Raw genomic sequence first — 19,392 nt, 5'->3', positions numbered from 1 at the left:
GATTGATGTCACTACCAAAACCATATCAGCTCACTAACGTTAGCGCACAGGCAATGAATAAAAGAAAACACAAATACAGAATGAGGTTCGTTTGATTCAAGTGGTCACTATCAACTTCAATACCCAGCAACAAAAAGTACAGAATACAAAAAATTTAAACTTTAAATCACAGAATAGCAGTTTACATTTTCTTGAATGTTTATGTAGGACTATTTTAATCACTTACACATCCCCCTATGAAGTGGGTGAATAAAAGATTGGCAAACTTCATTTTACAGAGAACTGAGGAACGAGGAGGGTGAGCAACACGTTCAGGATCAATTGCCTCATAGCAGGTGTGAACTCACCAGGTCTAAATTGAAGATCATGCTACTTCCTGTTACGAACTAGAAAGAACACTAGGAATAACATCCTTCAAGGTTATCCTCGATGTACAGATAAAGAGTACTGATCAGTGGATGGATGAAGGGGCCTAAGGAAAGAATAGCCGAATGTATTGAAAGGACAGGAAAGGCTTGTCAGCTCTCTGCTGAGAATAAAACCCTGTGTCTCACACATGCCAGGCAAGTGCTCTACCACTAAGCCACGACAACCCCAGCCCCTCCAGAGTCTTTATAAGGGCACTAATCCCATTCCCTAGGGCCAAATAACCTCCCCAAGGCCCCACCCGCTAACCCACCACATAAAGGGTTAGGATTTCAAATCATGAAACTGGGGAGGAGGGTCATTCAAACCCTACAAAGTGCATGTAGCTCAGTGGTGAAACGCTTTGGGTTCAATCCCCAGTACCTGGCCAGTATGGGGGGGGGGGAGGAAGTGGGGTGTGGATGCACACCTGTAATCCCAGATACTGAGAGGAGGCTGAAAAAGGAAGATTAAGAATTTGAGGCCAACCTGGGCAAATTAGCTGTGTCAAAATAAACAGGGCTCAGCATAGCTTAGTGGGAAAGCTAGCTTGCCTAGCGTGCACAAGGCCCTGGGCTCAATCCCTGGCAGTGATGGTGGTAGGTGTCAGGGAACAGGAAATGTGGTTAGTGATCATCAGTAACAAAGCAAAAACTCTGTAACCAGATTCAACCATTTCATCCTCGTTCTCAAGCCTGCCTGGCCTTACTTATATACCCTTTTACCCTAATATCTCTAACTTAGGCACATCCAAACTTTCAAGTGATACAGAAACACAGTCATGGGCAGGGAATCTACTTTATTCATATTTTACATTTCTGCTATAAGACCTAACGTGTGATGGCACACACCTGTAACCCCAGCGGCTAAAGAGACTGAGGCAGAAGAATTGCATGTTGGAGGCCAGTTACAGCAAGTGAAATCCTGTGTCAAAATTTTAAAAGGGGATAGGGATGTAGCTCAGTGGTAGAGCACGCCTGGGTTCAATCCCTACCTAGTACCACAACTACCAAAAAAAGATTTGAGTCTCAGCAGCTAGCCTGAACGAGATGTTTGAGCCCATTCTAGCTGCCACCCCCCCACACACACAAGCACCTCCACCACCAACAAAAACAACAACTGGACATAGTGGCACACGTCTGTAATCTCAACCACGCAGGAGGATCATGAGTTCAAAGCCAGCATCAGAAGCATAAAAAGGGCAGGGGATATGGCTCAGTGGTAAAGCACCCTTGGTTTCAATCTTCAATACCAAAAAGAAAAGAGAACAAAACAAAAAACCCACAACAGACTGGGTGGCTTCTATGACATTTGCTTCCCACAGAATGGAGGCTGGATTAAGACCAGGGTGCCAACATGGCTTCACTCTTCACACTGCATCCTCACCAAGCAGAGAGAAGGTCTGCAAGCTCTCTGTAGTTTTTGTTGTTGTTGTTGTTTTTTAATAAGGGCACTAAATCCATTCCCTAGGGCTCTGCTCCCAGACCAAATCACCTCCAAGGCCTCACTTCCTAACCCATCACATAAAAGATTAAGATTTCAAATTACGAAATTTGGGGGAGGGGGCACTGCAGAGAGCATGACTCAAGTGTGCTAAAATAGAAACAAAGTGCTTGATTAATACTACCATCAGTTCAACACATTAACTGAAGGCTGCTTCCTTGGTGCACAGTATTATCAAAATAGTATTATTCTAAGCCCTGGGAACAGAGGTCAGAAACAAGACAAAGTCTCTGCCCTTATGTAGTTTACGTTTACGTTCTGGCAAGCGAAGTCAAACAAAGAAACACTTCTTGAGAGGCTCAGTTCATACCATAACCGCAGAAGCTGGGGTTGTAGCTCACTGTAGAGGACTTGTCTAGCATGTGTGAGGCATGGAGTTTGATCCTCAGCACCACATTAAATAAACAAACAAACAAACAAACAAACAAACAAAGAGTATTAAAAAAAAGTATCAAAACCCTAGAGAACAATCACCAAGATAAATAAGATTTAGGGCAAAAGCCTGGTGCACACCTGTAATCCCAGCAACTCGGAAGACTGAGGCAGGAGGATCACTAACAGTGAGTAAAAAGGGCTGAGGGTGTAGCTCAGTGGTAAAGTACCGGGGGTTTAATTCCCAGCATGTTCGCACGCACGTACACACATACACCAGACACAAATGCTGGCTCAGTGGCAGAGCAGTTTAGTTGCCTGGCATAAGAAAAATCAGGGTTCAATCCCCTGAACTGCAATACAGCAAGATAAAAATTAGAACACAAAAATTTAATGAAATATGCCTAAAGCACAGAGGCTGACAAGTACAATAAATAGGCCAACTCCTGCCAGCCAGTCGCCTCCCCTCCATTTCCTATAGTTCCCTATTCTCTTAAAAGTGGGCCAGGGGCTGGGGATGTGGCTCAAGCGGTAGCATGCGTGGGGCCCGGGTTCAATCCTCAGCACCACATACAAACAAAGATATGTATCCACTGAAAACTAAAAAAAAAAAGAAAAGAAAAAAAAAAGTGGGTCAGGTGCAGTGATGCACACCTCTAATCCCAGCGATTTAGAGGGAGAGGCTAAGGCAGGAGGTTTGTACATTTGAGGCCAGCCCCAGAGATTTAGCTTTGAGAACTTCAGCAATTTAGCTCAGAAATAAAGCATCCCTGGGTTTGATCCTTGGTACAAGAAAGGGGGGAAGGCAGCAAAAGAAAAGAAGTGTGGTAAGAGGCACATGAATATAACACTTATCATTCTAACCACTTTTAAGTACATAATTTGGGGGCATTACGCACATTCACAATGCTGCATTCTCATACCTTCTATATACACACATCCTAAAATCTTTTCTTCATCAAACAAAACTGAACCTATTAAGCAGTAACTCCCCTTTCCCTCCAGCCTGCCCCCAACCTCTAGTCTACTTTTTGTCTGTATAGATTTGCTTATTCTAGACACCTTAAATAGGAAGATAATGTATGATTCTACTTATCTAGTTTATTTACTTACTTACTTACTTAGGGGAACCTGAGAATCAAACCCAGGGCACACACCCTGCTCTTTGGATTTGAGACAGGATCTTACTAAATTGCCCAGGCTAGCCTCAAATTTTTTATAATCCTGCCTCAGTGTGTATACTTGCTGGGATTATAGGTGTGTACCATGCCCTATTTCACTAAGTCCATGTTTTCAAGGTCTATCCTGTTGTAGCAAGTATCAAAATTACATTCTTTTCCATGGCTGAATAATATTACTGAGTGTACTTACCATATTTTGTTTACCCATTAATCTGTTCAGGTACATTTGGGCTGTTTCTACCAGCTAGGCATTGTGGAAAATGCTGTTATATGAGCCTGGATGTGCAAATTTGCCATCCACCTCTCTTTTTTTTCCCCTTTTTGGTCACTGCCAGGGATAGAACCTAGGGTCTCATGCATGCAGGCAAGTAAGCACTCTATCACTGGGCTATATCCCCAGCCCTGTTATCTATTTTTATTGGAACAACCCTGCTCATTTGTTTATAGATTGTCTTTGTCTGCTTTCTTGACACAGGGCCCACAGATCTGATTAGCTGCAATCAAGAACATATAACCCACAAAATCTAAAATATTACGATCTGGCCCTTCAGGAAAAAGTTTGCTGATACTTAATTTTACTTTAGATTAAGTAAATGGGATTAAGTTATAGTGGTAATTTTTCTGTTTGAAATCAGGCACAATTTCTGACAGTGAAATTACTGAACAATGGGATCTTACACATGTTCAGCATGCCTTTAAAACAAGTTAAAGACTTACTTTGGAGGACTAAACATAGCTAGGTAATAAATCAGATGGGCGGGACAATAGTATCTTGCTTGATTCTCGAGAATGGTTGTATCATATGCTGAGATGGAGAACAGTGGGGAAGAGTTGAACTTAAGTTCCTCTCTGGTTCCGGGTACCTGTGCAACTTCCCATGAACAGCCCTACAGGAGGCACTGGATCTGCAATTTGGGATGGGGGTAAATCCAGATTGGAGAGAATAATACGGGAACCACTGGCATATCAGAATGCATTTAAAGCCCCCAAAATACAGAACATCCAATGAAAGAGAATTTAGAGCCAGGGCTCAGAACAACAACCTGGGCAATTCCAATACTGAAAGAATAAGGAAGACTTTGTAAATACTGAAGGATATCCTCAGAGAGGGGGAGACAACTGAAACTATCACGCAGTGATATGCCAATTGGAGGTTTTCCAGGCACACCAAGAAGGACCGCATAGTTTTGCTTTTTTTTTTGGTACCGGGGGTTGAATCCAAGGGTACTTAAACCCTGAGCCACATCCCCAGCCCTTTTTATTTTGAGACAGGGTCCCGCCTAGTTGCTTAGGGCCTCACTAAATTGACGAGGCTTTGACCTTGTGATCCTCCTGAATCACTGGGATTACACTATACCTGGCTTCATGGTTTACTTTGCTTTTGATCATCACCACAACTTCTTTTTTTTTAGGTATAGATGGACACAATACCTTTATTTTATTTTATTTTTATGTGGTTGTGGGGGATCGAACCCAGTGCCTCACTCATGCTAGGCAAGTGCTCTACCACTGAGCCACAACCCCGTCCCAACACAACTAAACTTCTAAATAACACTGATGAGACAGTATTCTTGCCTACTAAATTTTTTTGTTGATATAAGTTTGAAATTAATGCTGTAATTACTGTGTTTAGTCATTCCAACACATATTTAAGTTTCATACTACTGTCACATTTGACTTATTCCTTAACAGTGAATTCTACACAGGAGTTAATTTGGAAAACTCCCTGAAGACCGGTACACAGAAGAGGCCATTAACTACTCAACAACAAAATATAAGAAAATTAACATTTATACAGGAAAATAATTAAATTGCAAAGAAGATGGATAGAAGTGACAAGATGCGCTAAGCACGGTAGTAGGCACCTGTAATCCCAGTGGCTCCAGGGAGGCTAAGACAAGAAGAGTCCAAGTTCAAAGCTAGCCCTGGTAACTTAGTGAGACTCTGTCTCAAAAAATAAAAAAGGCCAGGAATGTGGGTCAGTAGTTAGGCATCCCTGCTTCCAACTGCTGGTACAAAACCAAACAGACAAGATGCTACCTTCTATTGTAGGGCGTAGGGAGGTACAATGAACAATTTCCAATAACTGTATGTACATTAAACGAGTACATCAAATTAATAATGTCAATGTTTGCTGTCATATGGCCACTCTAAACAATTTTTGCAAGAGAAAATCTTCAAGAAGTTTTCACTAAATATCTATGATGCACTCATATTAGAGAAACTAATATTTTTATTAATTATAGAACATAAATACATAATTTTCTCTATCTTCAAAAACTATTAAAATATATCCTAATGCTATATATATAAAACTAAAAGGAATTAATGAAAAAACTGGTCATTAAGATTGGGCTAGGGTAAAGCAGTTACTTCCTTAGCATACTCAAGGGCCTGGGCTGGTCCCCAGCAGCATGCATAAATAAATAAATAAATAAATAAATAAATAAATAAATAAATAAAATTTACTCATATAACATGGATTTAAAAAAATTCAATAAAGATTTTCACTCTCAGTCCTTGCTCTTATCACATTCTTTTCATTTCATAATTACTACTGAAAGATTTGTACAAAGTGTTGGCTGATTCACTCTAAATGTCAAACTATTGATTCTACCAACTCATAATGGGGTAATAATGAATTCTCAGGAGGCAAAATATTTCAACCTGCTGTAGACAGGGCCAACTTTTATCAGAAGTTTCATTGCAATGGGTTTGTAGAACCAATGCAACTTAAATTTGAGTGTTCTTACCAAAACACAACTGTGCAATACAAATTAAGCACAAATCTCAGAATTCCTATTCAAAAAACACCGAGAATGTAAGTCACCAATTCAAAGGGGTGCAGTAGAAGATGTGAAGAAATTACACTGTTGATGGAGTTAGTATAACCATTATGGAAATCAGTATGGAGGTTCCTCAAAGACTAGGCATGGGCCAGACCCAGTAGCTCACACCTGTAATCCCAGTGGCTTCGGAGGCTAATGCAGGAGCATCATGAGTTCAAAACCAGCCTCAGCAATAGTGAGGTGCTAAGCAAATCAGTGAAACCCTGTCTCTAAATAAAATACAAGAAAATGGCTGGGGGAATGTGGCTCAGTAGTTGAGTTCAATCCCTGGTCTGTCTGTGTCCCATCCCTGCCCACCTGCCACCGCCAAAAAAAAAAAAAAAAAAAAAAAAAAGACTAGACATGGAACCACAAATGAACCAGCTATGCCACTCCTCCGAATAAAGTCATCAAACTATAGTAAGATATGCATATCCATGTTTATAGCAGCACAACTCATGACAGTCAAACTATGGGATCAACCTCAGTGTCCATCAACAAATAATTTTAAAAAGGTGGTAATGTACACACAATGGAGTTTAATTCAACTATAAAGAAAAATAGAATTGTGTCACTTGTAGGAAAATGGATGGAATAAACAGAATTCAGAAGGTCAAGGGTCATGTTTTTTCTCACATATGGAAGTTAGAGAGGAAAAGGAAAAGGAGAAGGATTTCATGAAAATCCAAGGGAGATTAGGAGAAGAGAAGAAAGGGACCAGAAGGAGGGAAAAGGGAAGGGAAAGGGAAAATCCTGGGGAATGATATTAACCAAATCACACTGTGTGCATACACAAACATGTAACAACAAATCCCACCCTTATTTACAACAACTATAATACACCAGTTAAAAAGTGTGGACAACAAACAAACAAATAGCAGCACTCCAAAAGAATGCCAAGTCAAAAACACCCATTAGATGATCCCAGTGCTAACATTCTAAGTAGGACCAAATGATCTAGAACAACCAGAACAAAGCTAAATCAATACCCTAAGACAGGGGGAGTAGAGAAATAAGACCTAGCCAACACCACCTATAGATGGAACAGGACAATTCATTCATATAAAAAACACTGGTTCTGCATGTGAAAAAGGTAAAAAAAAAAAAAAGTATACAAGGGCTGGGGTTGTGGCTCAGTGGCAGAACACTTGGCACTGGATTCAATTATAAGTACAGCATATAAATAAAGACCACTGACAACTAAGAAAATATTGAAGAAAAAAAAAAAGGTTACGACTATCCCTAGCCCAACTGTCTCCCAGTTGTTCTATCTCCTTTTGTGACCAAAGCAATGATCACTACCAATCTAGCTCAAAGCTAAGCATATCAGTAAGATATAATTAAAGAACTACAGATAGGCCAGGAGCACTTTAGAGGTGCAGAAGTCATTAAAAAAATGGAGTCTCTGGAATGGAGGTGTGATATAGCTTGCAGAACAGCACTGACCTAGTATGCACACAGCCCTGGGTTCAATCTTCAATGTCAGACACACAAAAAGGAGTCTTCTCTGCCCTCTGCACGCCAACCAGATTTTCTCAGTGCCAGACACAAGGCACCTAATAAACACAACTTTCTCTTCTTGCTCTCCTCTCATCATCCAGACCCCCTCCAACACCTACCCTGAGAGCCTTCTGCCAGACGCCTTTGGTGCCTGCCTTTCCATTTTCAACCTCCACTCTCAACCTTGCTCTGTCTTCTCAACTTTTAAAGAATACCACCCACGACATGATTGGCACGTTACATGGCAACCCCTGTCTCTGGGAAGCTGAGTCAAGTGCAAACAAACCTTTGTTCTACTCCCTGCTCCTAGGTGAAGGAGAACAGCAGGTTTACTGCTGTTGGGTAATGACCAGTCCCACACGTGGCGGGGACTTGCTAACTACATGTATTCTGAAGTGCTCAGGGCATGTTAGCATACAGACTGGTTTTCTGTTGTCTCTACAAAAAATTACCTCCAATTTGTGGCTTAAAACAACACAAATTTATCCTCTTAAGAGCTCTGGAGATCAGAAAGAGCTCCAGTGGCTGTGTGGGCTCTTCCAGGAGCCCCTGCAGGAGAACCAGCCCTGGGCTCACCACCCCTCCTCACCTGCAGTCAGTCTCTCTTGTGAAGTTAAGGGGACATTGTGCCATTAAACTTAGGCTGTCTTAAAAATCCAGGCTGCTCTCCCCATCTCAAGGGCCTCGGTTTAATCATACCTTGGCAAATAAGGTGACACCCACAGGTCCCAGGAATTAGAAACCGGATATCTTTGGAGCTATTATCCAGCCCGCTACAATGTTAATCACATAAATCCAAGGCTTTACATGGAAAACTGGGATTTCCACAATTTGAAAAAAATCAAATTATCCTCCATTAGGCATAATGATTTTAAAAACAAAACTACAACAAGTATGAAAAGAATATAGAAAATTATAAATTCTTCAATTAGCTTTAAAAAAAAAAAAGAAAAACCTGAAATGTAACCTGTCATCTTTGACAGCATTGTGAAATTTGACACTATGTTAATTGAAAAAGAAAAACACACCCCCCCCCTTTTTACACAACTCTTGTGCATTCCTACCTCTCAGGACTCCCCTTCATATAAAACAGGTTTTTTGTTGTTTTTATTTTTATTTTTTATATTTTTCGGCAGTGCTAGGGATTGAACATCAGTGGCCTAACCACTGAGGTATACCCCAGTCCCAAAGTAGTACAGTTTAATATTCAGTATTATGAAAAGCTCGTTTTTCAGTTACAGTGGCTCATGTCTATAATCCCAGCTACTCAGGAGGCTGGGGCAGGAGGGTCACAAGTTGGAGACCAGCCTGAACAACTTAGGGAAACCTGTCTCCAAAGGGAGGAAAAAAAATTGGGGGTGATGTAGGTCAGTGCCAGAGCACTTGGCTAGCATGTTTGAGGTTCTAGGTTCAATTCCCAGTACTGACCAAAAAAAGTTCAATTTTCTCAAGTTTTTCACATCTTGGTGTCAGTATAGGCAATGTAATTTCCCTTTTTATCCTGCTTGCCAGGAAGCTCATTAGGGGAGAGCTTAGTATTTCCCATATTTTCTGTGATCTTGATTCTCTATTTTCAGTGTGCATATTTACCTATTTATGTGCGTGTTGGCTGAATTGTTTTTCCATACCATCCATCTTAGGCCATTTACTTTGCTCTGGTTTCCTGGGTTGCTTCTGGCAAAAGACATCATCTACTCATCATTGCCATCACCTAGCCCTTCACTAAAATGGGAGCGGGTTCAGTGATTTGGGAATCACTGATAAGCAGATGGCAAAATCTGACACAGGCTATTTCTCAGACCTTGTAAAAAGATACCATCATTTTCTAAGTACCTGTTGTATGCTAGCAACTGGCACATTTCTCAATCCAAGCAAAATCTTTTTCATTATCAAGTCTTATGGTTTGGGCATAAGAATGTCAGTCTCAGAAATGTCCAATAATGCCAGGTGTATTGGTACATGCCTATGATCCCACCCAGACACTCTGCAGGCCAAAGGCAGGAGGATGGAAAATTCCAAGCTGGCCTCACTTTTGAGACCCTGTCTCAAAAGTAATAAAAAGAGGGAGACTGGGGTTGTGGCTCAGTGGCAAAGCGCTTCCCTAGCTTGTGTGAGGCTCTGGGTTTGTTTCTCAGCACCGCATATAAATAAATGAATAAAATAAAGGTTTATTAACATCTAAAAAAATGTATTAAAAAAAAGGAATAAAAAGGGCTGGGGATGTGGCTTTGTGGTAACGTGTCCACAGAGAAGAAAAGAAAGGGAAAAGTCAGGTCAAATAAAGTATCTGAAGCAGCACATTAAGTGGCAGATCTGGGATTTGAATCTAAATCCTTCTAACAGAACCCTTCCTGCCGCAGTCTGGCTGGGCACAAATCATCTAAAAGCACTTGTATGTTCAAACAGGAAACTTTATTGCCTGAACTCCAACAGCACTCCACAAACACTCCCCAGGAACTCTCCGGAACACCACCCACGCAGCCCCTCTCAGGCACACCACACCACACCAACCTGAACTTCACCAACCAACAGCGAACTCCCCAGGAATCCCTGGAGAGCTCCAAAGTAGCAGGCGCCCCAGGTGGACAGCAGGGGTCTATATACATTGAATCAATCCAGCATCATCTTAAAGGCCTCTCAACCATTACTTCTGGCAAAATGCCAGGTGTCATCCCCACTGGCTGTGGCCTTCAACACCTTCCTTCTGACCTATTTGAGTAGTAATGGTGCTTTGCATTTAGGAATACAAAAAGGTATTTTGATCTACATACCATGATTCTGCCTTATAGCACACTTTCATCCACGCAATTGTTTCCAAGAACTCAATTCAAAGTTTGATGTTCTCCTAGTGGAGAAAGGCTAGACTACAACAGAACAGGTTCCTGGACAGTAGTGCAGCCCCTTTGTCTACTCCCCAATTCCTCTATTTGAGGGGACTTAAACTTACACAAGAAATAACCATTATACACAGACACACACACTCTTTTGATAGGTGTGTGCAAAGAATCCCCTGGGATTGAAGCCGGGGCACTTAACCACTGAGTCACATTCTCATCCTATTTTATTTTGAGACAGGGTCTTGCTAAGTTGTTCATGCTGACCTTGAACTTGCAATCATCCTGCCTCAGCCTCCAGAGTTGCTAGGATTACAGGTGTGTGCCACTGTGCTTGTCTAACTATTATAGTGTTTTAACTATTACATCATTTTAATGATTATATCAAAAATCATTGTGTAAAGCTTAATTAGATGATTATTAAGAATTCTACTTGAGGGCTGGGGGTGTGCCCCAGTGGTAAAGTGATTTCCTAGCCTATGAGAGATCCTGAGTTCCATCCCCAGCAAAGAAATTGAGTATATTGCTTCCTATAGTCACCCAGCAATTTGTAAAGGAGAATTTATGAATTGGTGTAGTGGTGTACCCCTATAATCCCAGCTACTGGGGAGGCTGAGACAGGAGTACAAGTTCCAGGACAGCCTAAACAACTTAGTGAGATCCTCTCTCAAAATTTAAAACACCAAACAACAACAACAACAAAAGACTGAAAATAGTGGCCGAGGGTGTAGCTCAGTGGTAAAGCTGCCTGTTTAGTGTGGGAGAGGCCCAAAGATCAATCTCTCATAAAAAAAAAAAAAAAAAAAAAAAAAAATTGAAAATGACTTTAAGAATATCCTATTTCAACAACTTATTTTACAAACATTCCAAGGACAGAAGACTTGCCAAGGTCATATCCTTGCTTGGTGCCCTCTAGAAAGGAAATACGATGCTGTGAATGGTGTGATTCCTGGGAAACACTGGACTCTTGCTGAAATTAATCACAGGACTGGCCATGAAGCTCAGGGTGGAGCACTTACCTACAATGTGGGGACCTTGGGTTCAACCCCAACACCACACACACACACACACACACACAAGAACACTTATTATAAGATATGGTGGCCAAGCCTGTAATCCCAGCGCCTCAGGAGGCTAAGACAGGATGATGGCGAGTTCAAAGCCAGCCTCAGCAAAAAGCTTGGCGCTATGCAACTCAGTGAGACCCTGTTTCTAAATAAAATACAAAAATAGGGCTGGGGATGTGGCTCAATGGCCGAGTTCAATCCCTGGTACCAAACAAAGAACACCTCACTGGTCGGGCATGAAGTGGTGGTGTATGCCTAATCCCCAAGGCTCAGAAGGCTGAAGCCGGTCTCAAAATTTTAAAAGAGCTGGAAATGTGGCTCAGTGGTTAAGCATCCTGGGTTCAATCCCTGGTACCTAAATAAATAAAGACTCACTGGTAAACATTCAGTTTTGAAATCATCAAACTCCCTCTTTTGCTTACTCTTCCCACTGGACATAGTAAGAACACAAAAAAGAGTCACCTGGGCAGATCAGGAGTTATTCAGAAGAATGCAGTTATTAAGAAACATTCATTATAATAGCTGTTTTGCTCATAACCTGTTATGAGCCCAAAGTTTCCCAGCTTTAAAAAAGACTGAACCTGCTAAGCAGACTTCAGAAAACGAACAAGAATCCCTTTTGTAAATAACCACGCAGCATAGGTGTTTTGTTTTTTAATTTACTCTTTTTTGAAAGCCTAAGTGCTAGTTATAGGTAAGGACAGGATCCCTTAACTTTTCCGGAGATGATTTTTCCCACTAATGAAGACAGCTGTTGGCAGGGGGAGGGGAAAGGGAAGGTTAGTAACCCAGTAGTAAGTCTAAGGCACAAGATGCTTTCTCAATAAGCTGAGGCTCCCAAGCTACCGGATCAGGACTCAGGATCTATGACTGAGCTGCCCTATGTAGGTCATGCAGTTGACATGATTACTTTGGATGGCTTTTTGACATGGCTCCATGGAAATTTACAATTATGACCCTTCTATGTAGTGATAAATAGCACAATAAATGAGATTAAATGAATCCCAAAGGACTGGCGAATGGTCATGACTTATAATTCCTGGCAAAACCTGAGTTTTCTGTATAAAACATAAAAATTTGATACATTTTGACTTTCTTTCAACTTTCTGATTTTAGAACCAGTAGTTTTCTCATCTTAAGATGTTCTCTACTCACGCACAAAGCACTCCTATATTCAGTCTAATGGAGATAGAGTATCAACAGCTTCAAGAAGGTCACAAGGCAGGGGCATAGCTCAGTGGCAGAATGCTTGCACAGTGTGCCCAAGGCCCTGCGTTCCAACCCCAGCACACCCCCCACCAAAGGTCACAATTTCCAGCCACAGGAAAACAAGATTTTAAAGACCCACTGGATTCTCTCAAACTAATTGTTTTAAATGCTCAGCTTTTATCTCAATTTTCCCTACTCAACTCAATGGTTAAGTGCTTTAGTTTATAATTGGCTCTATAAAACACAAAGTCACTCCTATATAATAGTGATGAATATCTAAGGAAAAAAACACATAACACTGTGCTCTAAATCTGTCATCAATCATATAGGCAAGGAAGAAGACCAAAGTAAACACTGGCCCAAAAGTAACTGATAGGAATATTCAAAACAACCGAACTGTGATTAAATATTAAAACATAATCAGATTAAGGAGGCCTTAATTTTCTCTTCTGTAAAAAATAAGCAGGTCCTGCCAAATTATCTTCACAACTGTACTGTTCAGTTAAAAAAAAAAAAAGTGCATGCCACCACATGGATGGACCTTGAGAGCACAGTGCTAACCCAGGCACAAAAGGCCACAAGCTGTCTGCTTCTGTCTGTATCAAATGTCTGAAACAGGCAGGTCCATAGACAGAATTGTAGATTCCTGGTTGCCAGGGGCTGGGAGTAACTAATCACAAGTTTCTCTTTGAAGTGATGAAAATGTTTTGGAATAAGACAGTAGTGACTTGCACAGTCCGGTGATACAGAAGAAACTACTGAACTGTGAGAATTTTATCATTTTTTTAAAAAGGCATTTAAAAAAAGCAGACCTCAAGGAAGTTGGCATACAAGCAGAGACCTACAAAATCCAAATATTTGGTTTCCACAAACATGCTGACTCCCGCTAAAATGTTTTTTTTTTTTTAAACAAAAAGTGCTAACAAACAAATAACTAGTACCCAGAGAACACCCCACATGTACATTATTTTTGTAAGGGCTTCAGATAACTAAGGTTGGCATAAAACTGTAAAATTGGTTGCACAGCTCACTCCAATCTACATGATTAGTTGAGTAAACTGCACTATAGTTAGAATACAATTTTCATGCTAGGATAGAATTTGCATATAGAAAAACTGTTAACAGGTCAACACACACAATCTTAGCTTAACAATCTACTTTGATCTAATTTCTTCACTTACCATTGTATCGTCCTATTTCAGTTCTGAAGGTGAAATTATTTTCAGAATTTGAACTTGGGATATGCAGAGTTGAACACAAACTAGTTAGCTTCTCTTTGGTACTAATTCCAAATCACAAGGACAAGGAAGGAGGACAGTTTACCACAAAGCATGTCTGAGAAAACAGGCCATCATCCTACATTGCTACCATTGGACATGCATAACTAACGTTAGGCAGAGTACTCCGTATTACACCAGACAACTAATGCTTTCAAGAAATACACATTAAAATAACCCCAAATTGTGAATCCTCGTAAGCAGCCACTTCCACAGGGAAAGTGATGACTTGAAAAGCTGACCTGATGGTAAATTAACCCACATTAGGCCCCTCAGGTTTTCTTTCCCAGCCAGCTGCCTTGATCCACACACTTTATGAAGCAACTTCACACACTGTGAGGCCTTCTGGGTCTGGAAAAGTGGGTTTACAATTTGGTAAGACCATGTGCAGAAAGTTAGCAAATACCTGTTCTCTAATTTACTGTAAAAGCAACATGACCATACCATGAAATGAAGTAAATTTACGTGGTTAATGTACCTTTACCTACATATCTAAATTCAAATGGCATACCAATCCAGCCAATTCACCAGTAACATATACCTCCCTCCATTATTCTACTTCTATTAGTGAGAAGTCATAGCTTTTAGCTCCAACATGATCAGTGCACAACCATCGTGAGCAGCCAAAATATGCAGAAGGTATCTTGCAATCACTATTAGCCACTTACATACTCTTCGTTTTACTCAGCCCTCTTTGAATCACAGATCCAACTAGTTTAGTTATCCAGACACAGCCAGGACCTTTCATCCTCTATTCATTCTTGCCTGTGAATTTTAACGATCTTTTAATACTCAAAGGTCATGGATATTTTGAGGCTCCACCCAATTCCAAGAATCTAGGATATAGGTTTAAGTTATGGGGAAAGGGGTTCTACCTCAAACTCAGTAACAAACAATTATCATAGTTGCTGGATTCCCCGGATACGGTAGGATTCCTACTCGAGGGATATCCCTGCAATCAGCTAGGCAGCATAAGAACACCAACGTGACAAACCAGCCCAGAGTCTACGCAACCTTTTCATAGTTATAAACTGAAACTCATAGATTGTCATGTCAGGTCAGATTCTTCCGCCGTACATGTGTTTTCTGGCCTTCGTTACAAGTCGTATAATAACAGTAACCTCTCGTTTGTTGGAATCCTTTCCACGGAGAAAAAAAACAACGTTCTATAAAGTAAAGCCACAAAGACTTAAAACTAACTGTCCGACTTAGTTTGGTGGCAACATCCATTGCTGCGCAAACCAACCCAATCTATTTGCAGAGAGCTGAACGCTAAACCCCAGCGAAACCCAGGGGCGCTTGCCCCACGCGCGAAGGCCCTTCCGCCAGCTCCCGCCCGGCTCCAGCGAGGAACGCGACCGCAGCGCGGTGACAGGCTCCAACCGAAGCCCGAGCCGGCACATGCGGGCCCTACGTGAGGCACCAAGTCCCGCCCCGCAGCGCCGCCGGCCGGGGCAGCGTGACCGCGGGGCAGGGTCCGGGACGCCGGGAGGGAGGAAGCCGGCCCGGTTCCGCGTGCCGCCCCCTCCCGGAAGGCCGCGAGAGGGAAGACGGGGCGGGGCGCAGCGCCCCCCCGAGGACAGCGCCGGAACGGCACCGCGCTGCCCGGCGAGGCCCGAGACGCGACCCGCCAACGCCCGCAGCGGCCCGTACGCCTGCCGCCGAGCGCGGGACGGTGCCCACCACCGGCCGGCGCGCGTCCGTTGGCACGGCGGGCGGCGCGCCGTCCCCTCCCCCGCCGCCCGCCCGCCCGCCGCGCCAGCCCTCGCGCAAACTACGCCATTGCGGCCTAGCCGGGCGGCGCCGCCCCTCCCCCGCGCCGCCATCTTCGCGGCCCACCGCCCCCGCCGCCGCCATCTTTTGGGGCCGCCATACTTGCCCGGGCGGAGAAGATGGCGGCGCCCATCACACACATAAAACATGGCTTCCCTTCAAAACAAAAACATCCCGGGCCGCGGCGCGCGGCCGGCGCTCACCTGAGGACCACATGGTGACCGAGAACTCGCCCTCCAGGGTCTTGATCTGCACCTGCTTCTGCTCCCACTTCTTGTTGCCCGGGTCGGCGCCGCCGCCGCCCGCCGCGCCGGCCCCGCCGCCCAGGTAACTCTTCTTGCCGCTCTTCTTGCCGCCGCCCTTCTTGACACGGCCGCCGCCCGACGACGACGAGCCGCCGCCGCCGCTCTTGCCGGCCGCCGCCACGGTGACCAGCGTCTGCTCGATGTAGTCGTCGTCGCCGCCGGCCGGCGCGGGCACCGGGATGAGGATCTGGTCCTCGAAGCCGTCCTCGGCGCGCAGCCCGTCCGAGTCGTCGCCGCCCACCACCTCCTCGCGCGTCTGCACCAGGATCACCTCCTGGTGGTGGTGCACCTGGGTCGGGTCGTCGGTGACCAGCGGCTGCAGCGCGATCATGGGCGGGTGGTGGTGGTGATGGTGGTGGTGGTGGTGGCCGGCGTGCCCGTGGCCGCCCCCGCCGCCGTGGTCACCGCCGCCGCCGTCCTCGTCATCGTCGTCGTCCTCCTCCTCCTCGCCCACCACCGTGGTCTCGATCGTCTCCACCGGGATGGTCTCCACCTCGATCTCGTGCAGCTCCACGATCTCGGCCGGCATCTCCGAGCCGTCCGTGGCGATGTAGAGGGTGTCGCCCGAGGCCATGGCTGAGGGCGCCGCCGCCGCCGCGGCGGCCTCGGCTCCTGGGCTGCGGGCGGGCGGGCGAGGAGGCGGCCGGCCGTGGGGAAGGAAGGCAGAGGGAGGAAGGCGGCGGGCGAGCGGGCGGGGGGAGAGGGGGCGGGCGGCGGGGGAAGGGGCGGGCGCGGCGGCCGCGGCGGCGGGGCTTCCCCGCCTCCCTCGCTCGGTGCGCCCCGCGCTCCCTCGGCCGCTGCTCGTCCCGCTCCCCGCCTCGCCGCGCCGCGCCTCGGCCGCCCGCCCTGGCCGCACCTCCTCCCGCCCTCCGGGCCGGCGCTCCGCTTCCCCCTTCCTCCTGCGCCTCCGCCTCCTTCCACACAAATACCAACTCCTCAACCCGAGCCCAGATCTCGCCGCCGCCGCCGCCGCCACACTCCGCTCGGGCTGGGCCTCGCGAGACTTACGCGCTGGCCCGGCCCGCCCCGCCTCGCTCTCACTCGCTCCCTAGCGCTCTCGCTCCTCCTCCTCTGCCAATCGGGCGGCCCCGCTAGCGCAGCGGCCCCGCCCCTCCACCCGGGCTCCTCCCGGATTGGGGCCGCTGGGACAGGGGGCGGGGCGGCCCCCACGCGCGCTGGCTGGCCCGAGGCGCGTGACGTCAACGCGGCGCCGCCGCCGCGCCTCCTGCCGCTCGGCGTCGCGCGGCGCCCGCCCTCCGCGGTGCAACAGCGACAAAACCGCCGCCTGGGGCCCGGGCGGGTCGCACTTGAGAGCAAGGCGACGCCGCTGCAGCCGCCGACTCGGGAGCCGGTGAGCGGTCCGCGCGGCCTCGGCGCACGGGCGCTGGAGACTGGGGAGAAGGGAGGGGCGGCCTGCCAGAGGGGGCTTCGGGCCGGGGACGTCCCGGTTGCGGTGCGGGAGCCGCCGCCGCACGTTGTGTGGACCGGTCGTCCTAATAAAGTCTGCTTTGACTAGAAACGCCTGTGCTTCCTTTTTCGTGTTCAGCGATTGCCCTGGGCCTCTCGCTTCGGGCGAGCGATGTCGGGTGAGTGGAGCGCGGAGCGAACGGAGTCGGGCTGGGAGGACAAAGTCCCCAGCACGGTCCTCACCTCGCCGCGGGAGTCCTGGTTCCGCGCGCTGCGGGGTCCCGGGCGGCCGCTGGTGGGCGGGGCGGGCTGGCGGAAGCGGCGCGCGGGGCTGGGGTCCACCGTTGGCCGACTGTCCGTTATTCTTTTGTGACCCGCGGAAACCTGAGACGGAGCCGTTGAGTGCCTGTCTCCCCGTGGACCTTAGAACTACAGCGTCCTGACCGCTCGGGCCCTGGGGCTCGGCTGTTCATAGCTTCCTAACATTTTCTTCCGAGCTTTGCTTTCTTAGCTGTCCACCCACTCGTCGTTTCCCATACAACTGTCTTCACCTATTTCTCACCTTCTTCAATGCTTCTCGTGTGCTCACCGGGCTTTGCATTTATCTCATTGAAAATTTAAATTTTATTTTTGGCGTTATGCTCCATTATAACTTCACCAGAGCCTAGTTTTTCGGTTTTTTATCTTTTTTATTTTGGCGCGGATTAGCAGAAAGTTAAACATTCCTAAATGAGATGTATTGCTGCGAACTGTTTTTGTTCTAATTAATACTGGTCGGCCTTACAGTTGGCTTATTAAAGCAATAAAGATTATCCGATTTTTTTGGTGGTGGTGGGGCACTACTGGTGACAACCCAGGGGTGCTTAACCACTGAGCAACATCCCAACCCATTTTTAATTTTGGTATAGAATCTCTTTAAATTGCTAAGGCAGACCTTGAACTTGGGATCCTCAAACCTCAGGCTTCCCAGTCGCTGGGATTACTGGCATGCGCCACCATGCCCAGCAGATTATCTGATTTTTAGGAAAACCAAAAAAAAAAATTTTCTTGGGAAAGCGTGTCTTTGTGTGCTCTTTTGGCGTATGTAACACCATTGTGCATTGTTGAAGGGGGTCATCCTTTACTCTTGACTGTTGGAATAATGTTCATCCAGCTGAGGCCCATGGTTGTTCTGAACACGTGTACACACGTTAGATCCCACTTGTTAAAACAAGCAGGAATCCTATTATTGGGAATGTACCAGAGACCCGCTAATGCATTCAATTAAAATGCAATTTTACAGATTTTTGTCTTATTTCTAAATGGTACTGGACTTGTGTTTGGGAAATATTCATGTAAGAAGAATTATATCTTCTTTGAGTTTTACTTTTGTTTTTATTTGTATTACTGGGGATTGAACCCAGGATCTCATATATGCTCAACAACCAGTCTACCACTGAGCTGTATCTTCAGCCCTCCTGAATCTTGGGTTTTAAAACCTGAGTAATTAATTCCCTTTGGAGTGCTGCACCCACACAGTTTGGCAAATCAAATCTGTTGCGTTCAGTCATTTGTGGCTTCATAGCTTATAAACTCTGCATAAATATTTCATAAATGAAAACCAGTTGGAGGATTTTTATGTGGCTTAATGCTTTTTAATTTCACTTTCCCTGCTCTGTAGTAGTTGATGGGGAAGTGTCTTTGCAAGTAGTTGATATTTCTCTATAGATATCCCAAAAGAGCAAGAGAAAC

General features: G+C 45.5%; 1 protein-coding gene across 2 annotated transcripts in view; it reads right to left on the bottom strand.

The window, feature by feature from the left end:
• The window catches only part of YY1 (YY1 transcription factor), a 31,012-nt gene extending 13,709 nt beyond the window's left edge, over positions 1 to 17,303 (bottom strand). The window contains exon 1 of one of the 2 annotated variants that reach the window (XM_081292026.1): positions 16,153 to 17,303. In XM_081292026.1, the coding sequence (XP_081148152.1) occupies positions 16,153 to 16,828 (676 nt within the window). In that variant the 5' untranslated portion in view covers positions 16,829 to 17,303. Of the gene's footprint in view, positions 1 to 15,422; positions 16,127 to 16,152 lie in introns of those variants that run through there. The other variant, XM_081292027.1, reaches the window with a different exon arrangement.
• Between the last annotated feature and the right edge of the window lie 2,089 nt (positions 17,304 to 19,392).

This window comes from Spermophilus citellus (assembly GCF_964194105.1).
Source record: "Spermophilus citellus genome assembly, chromosome: 4".
NCBI classification, from domain to species: domain Eukaryota; kingdom Metazoa; phylum Chordata; class Mammalia; order Rodentia; family Sciuridae; genus Spermophilus; species Spermophilus citellus.
This window is presented reverse-complemented; position numbering and strand designations above follow the sequence as displayed.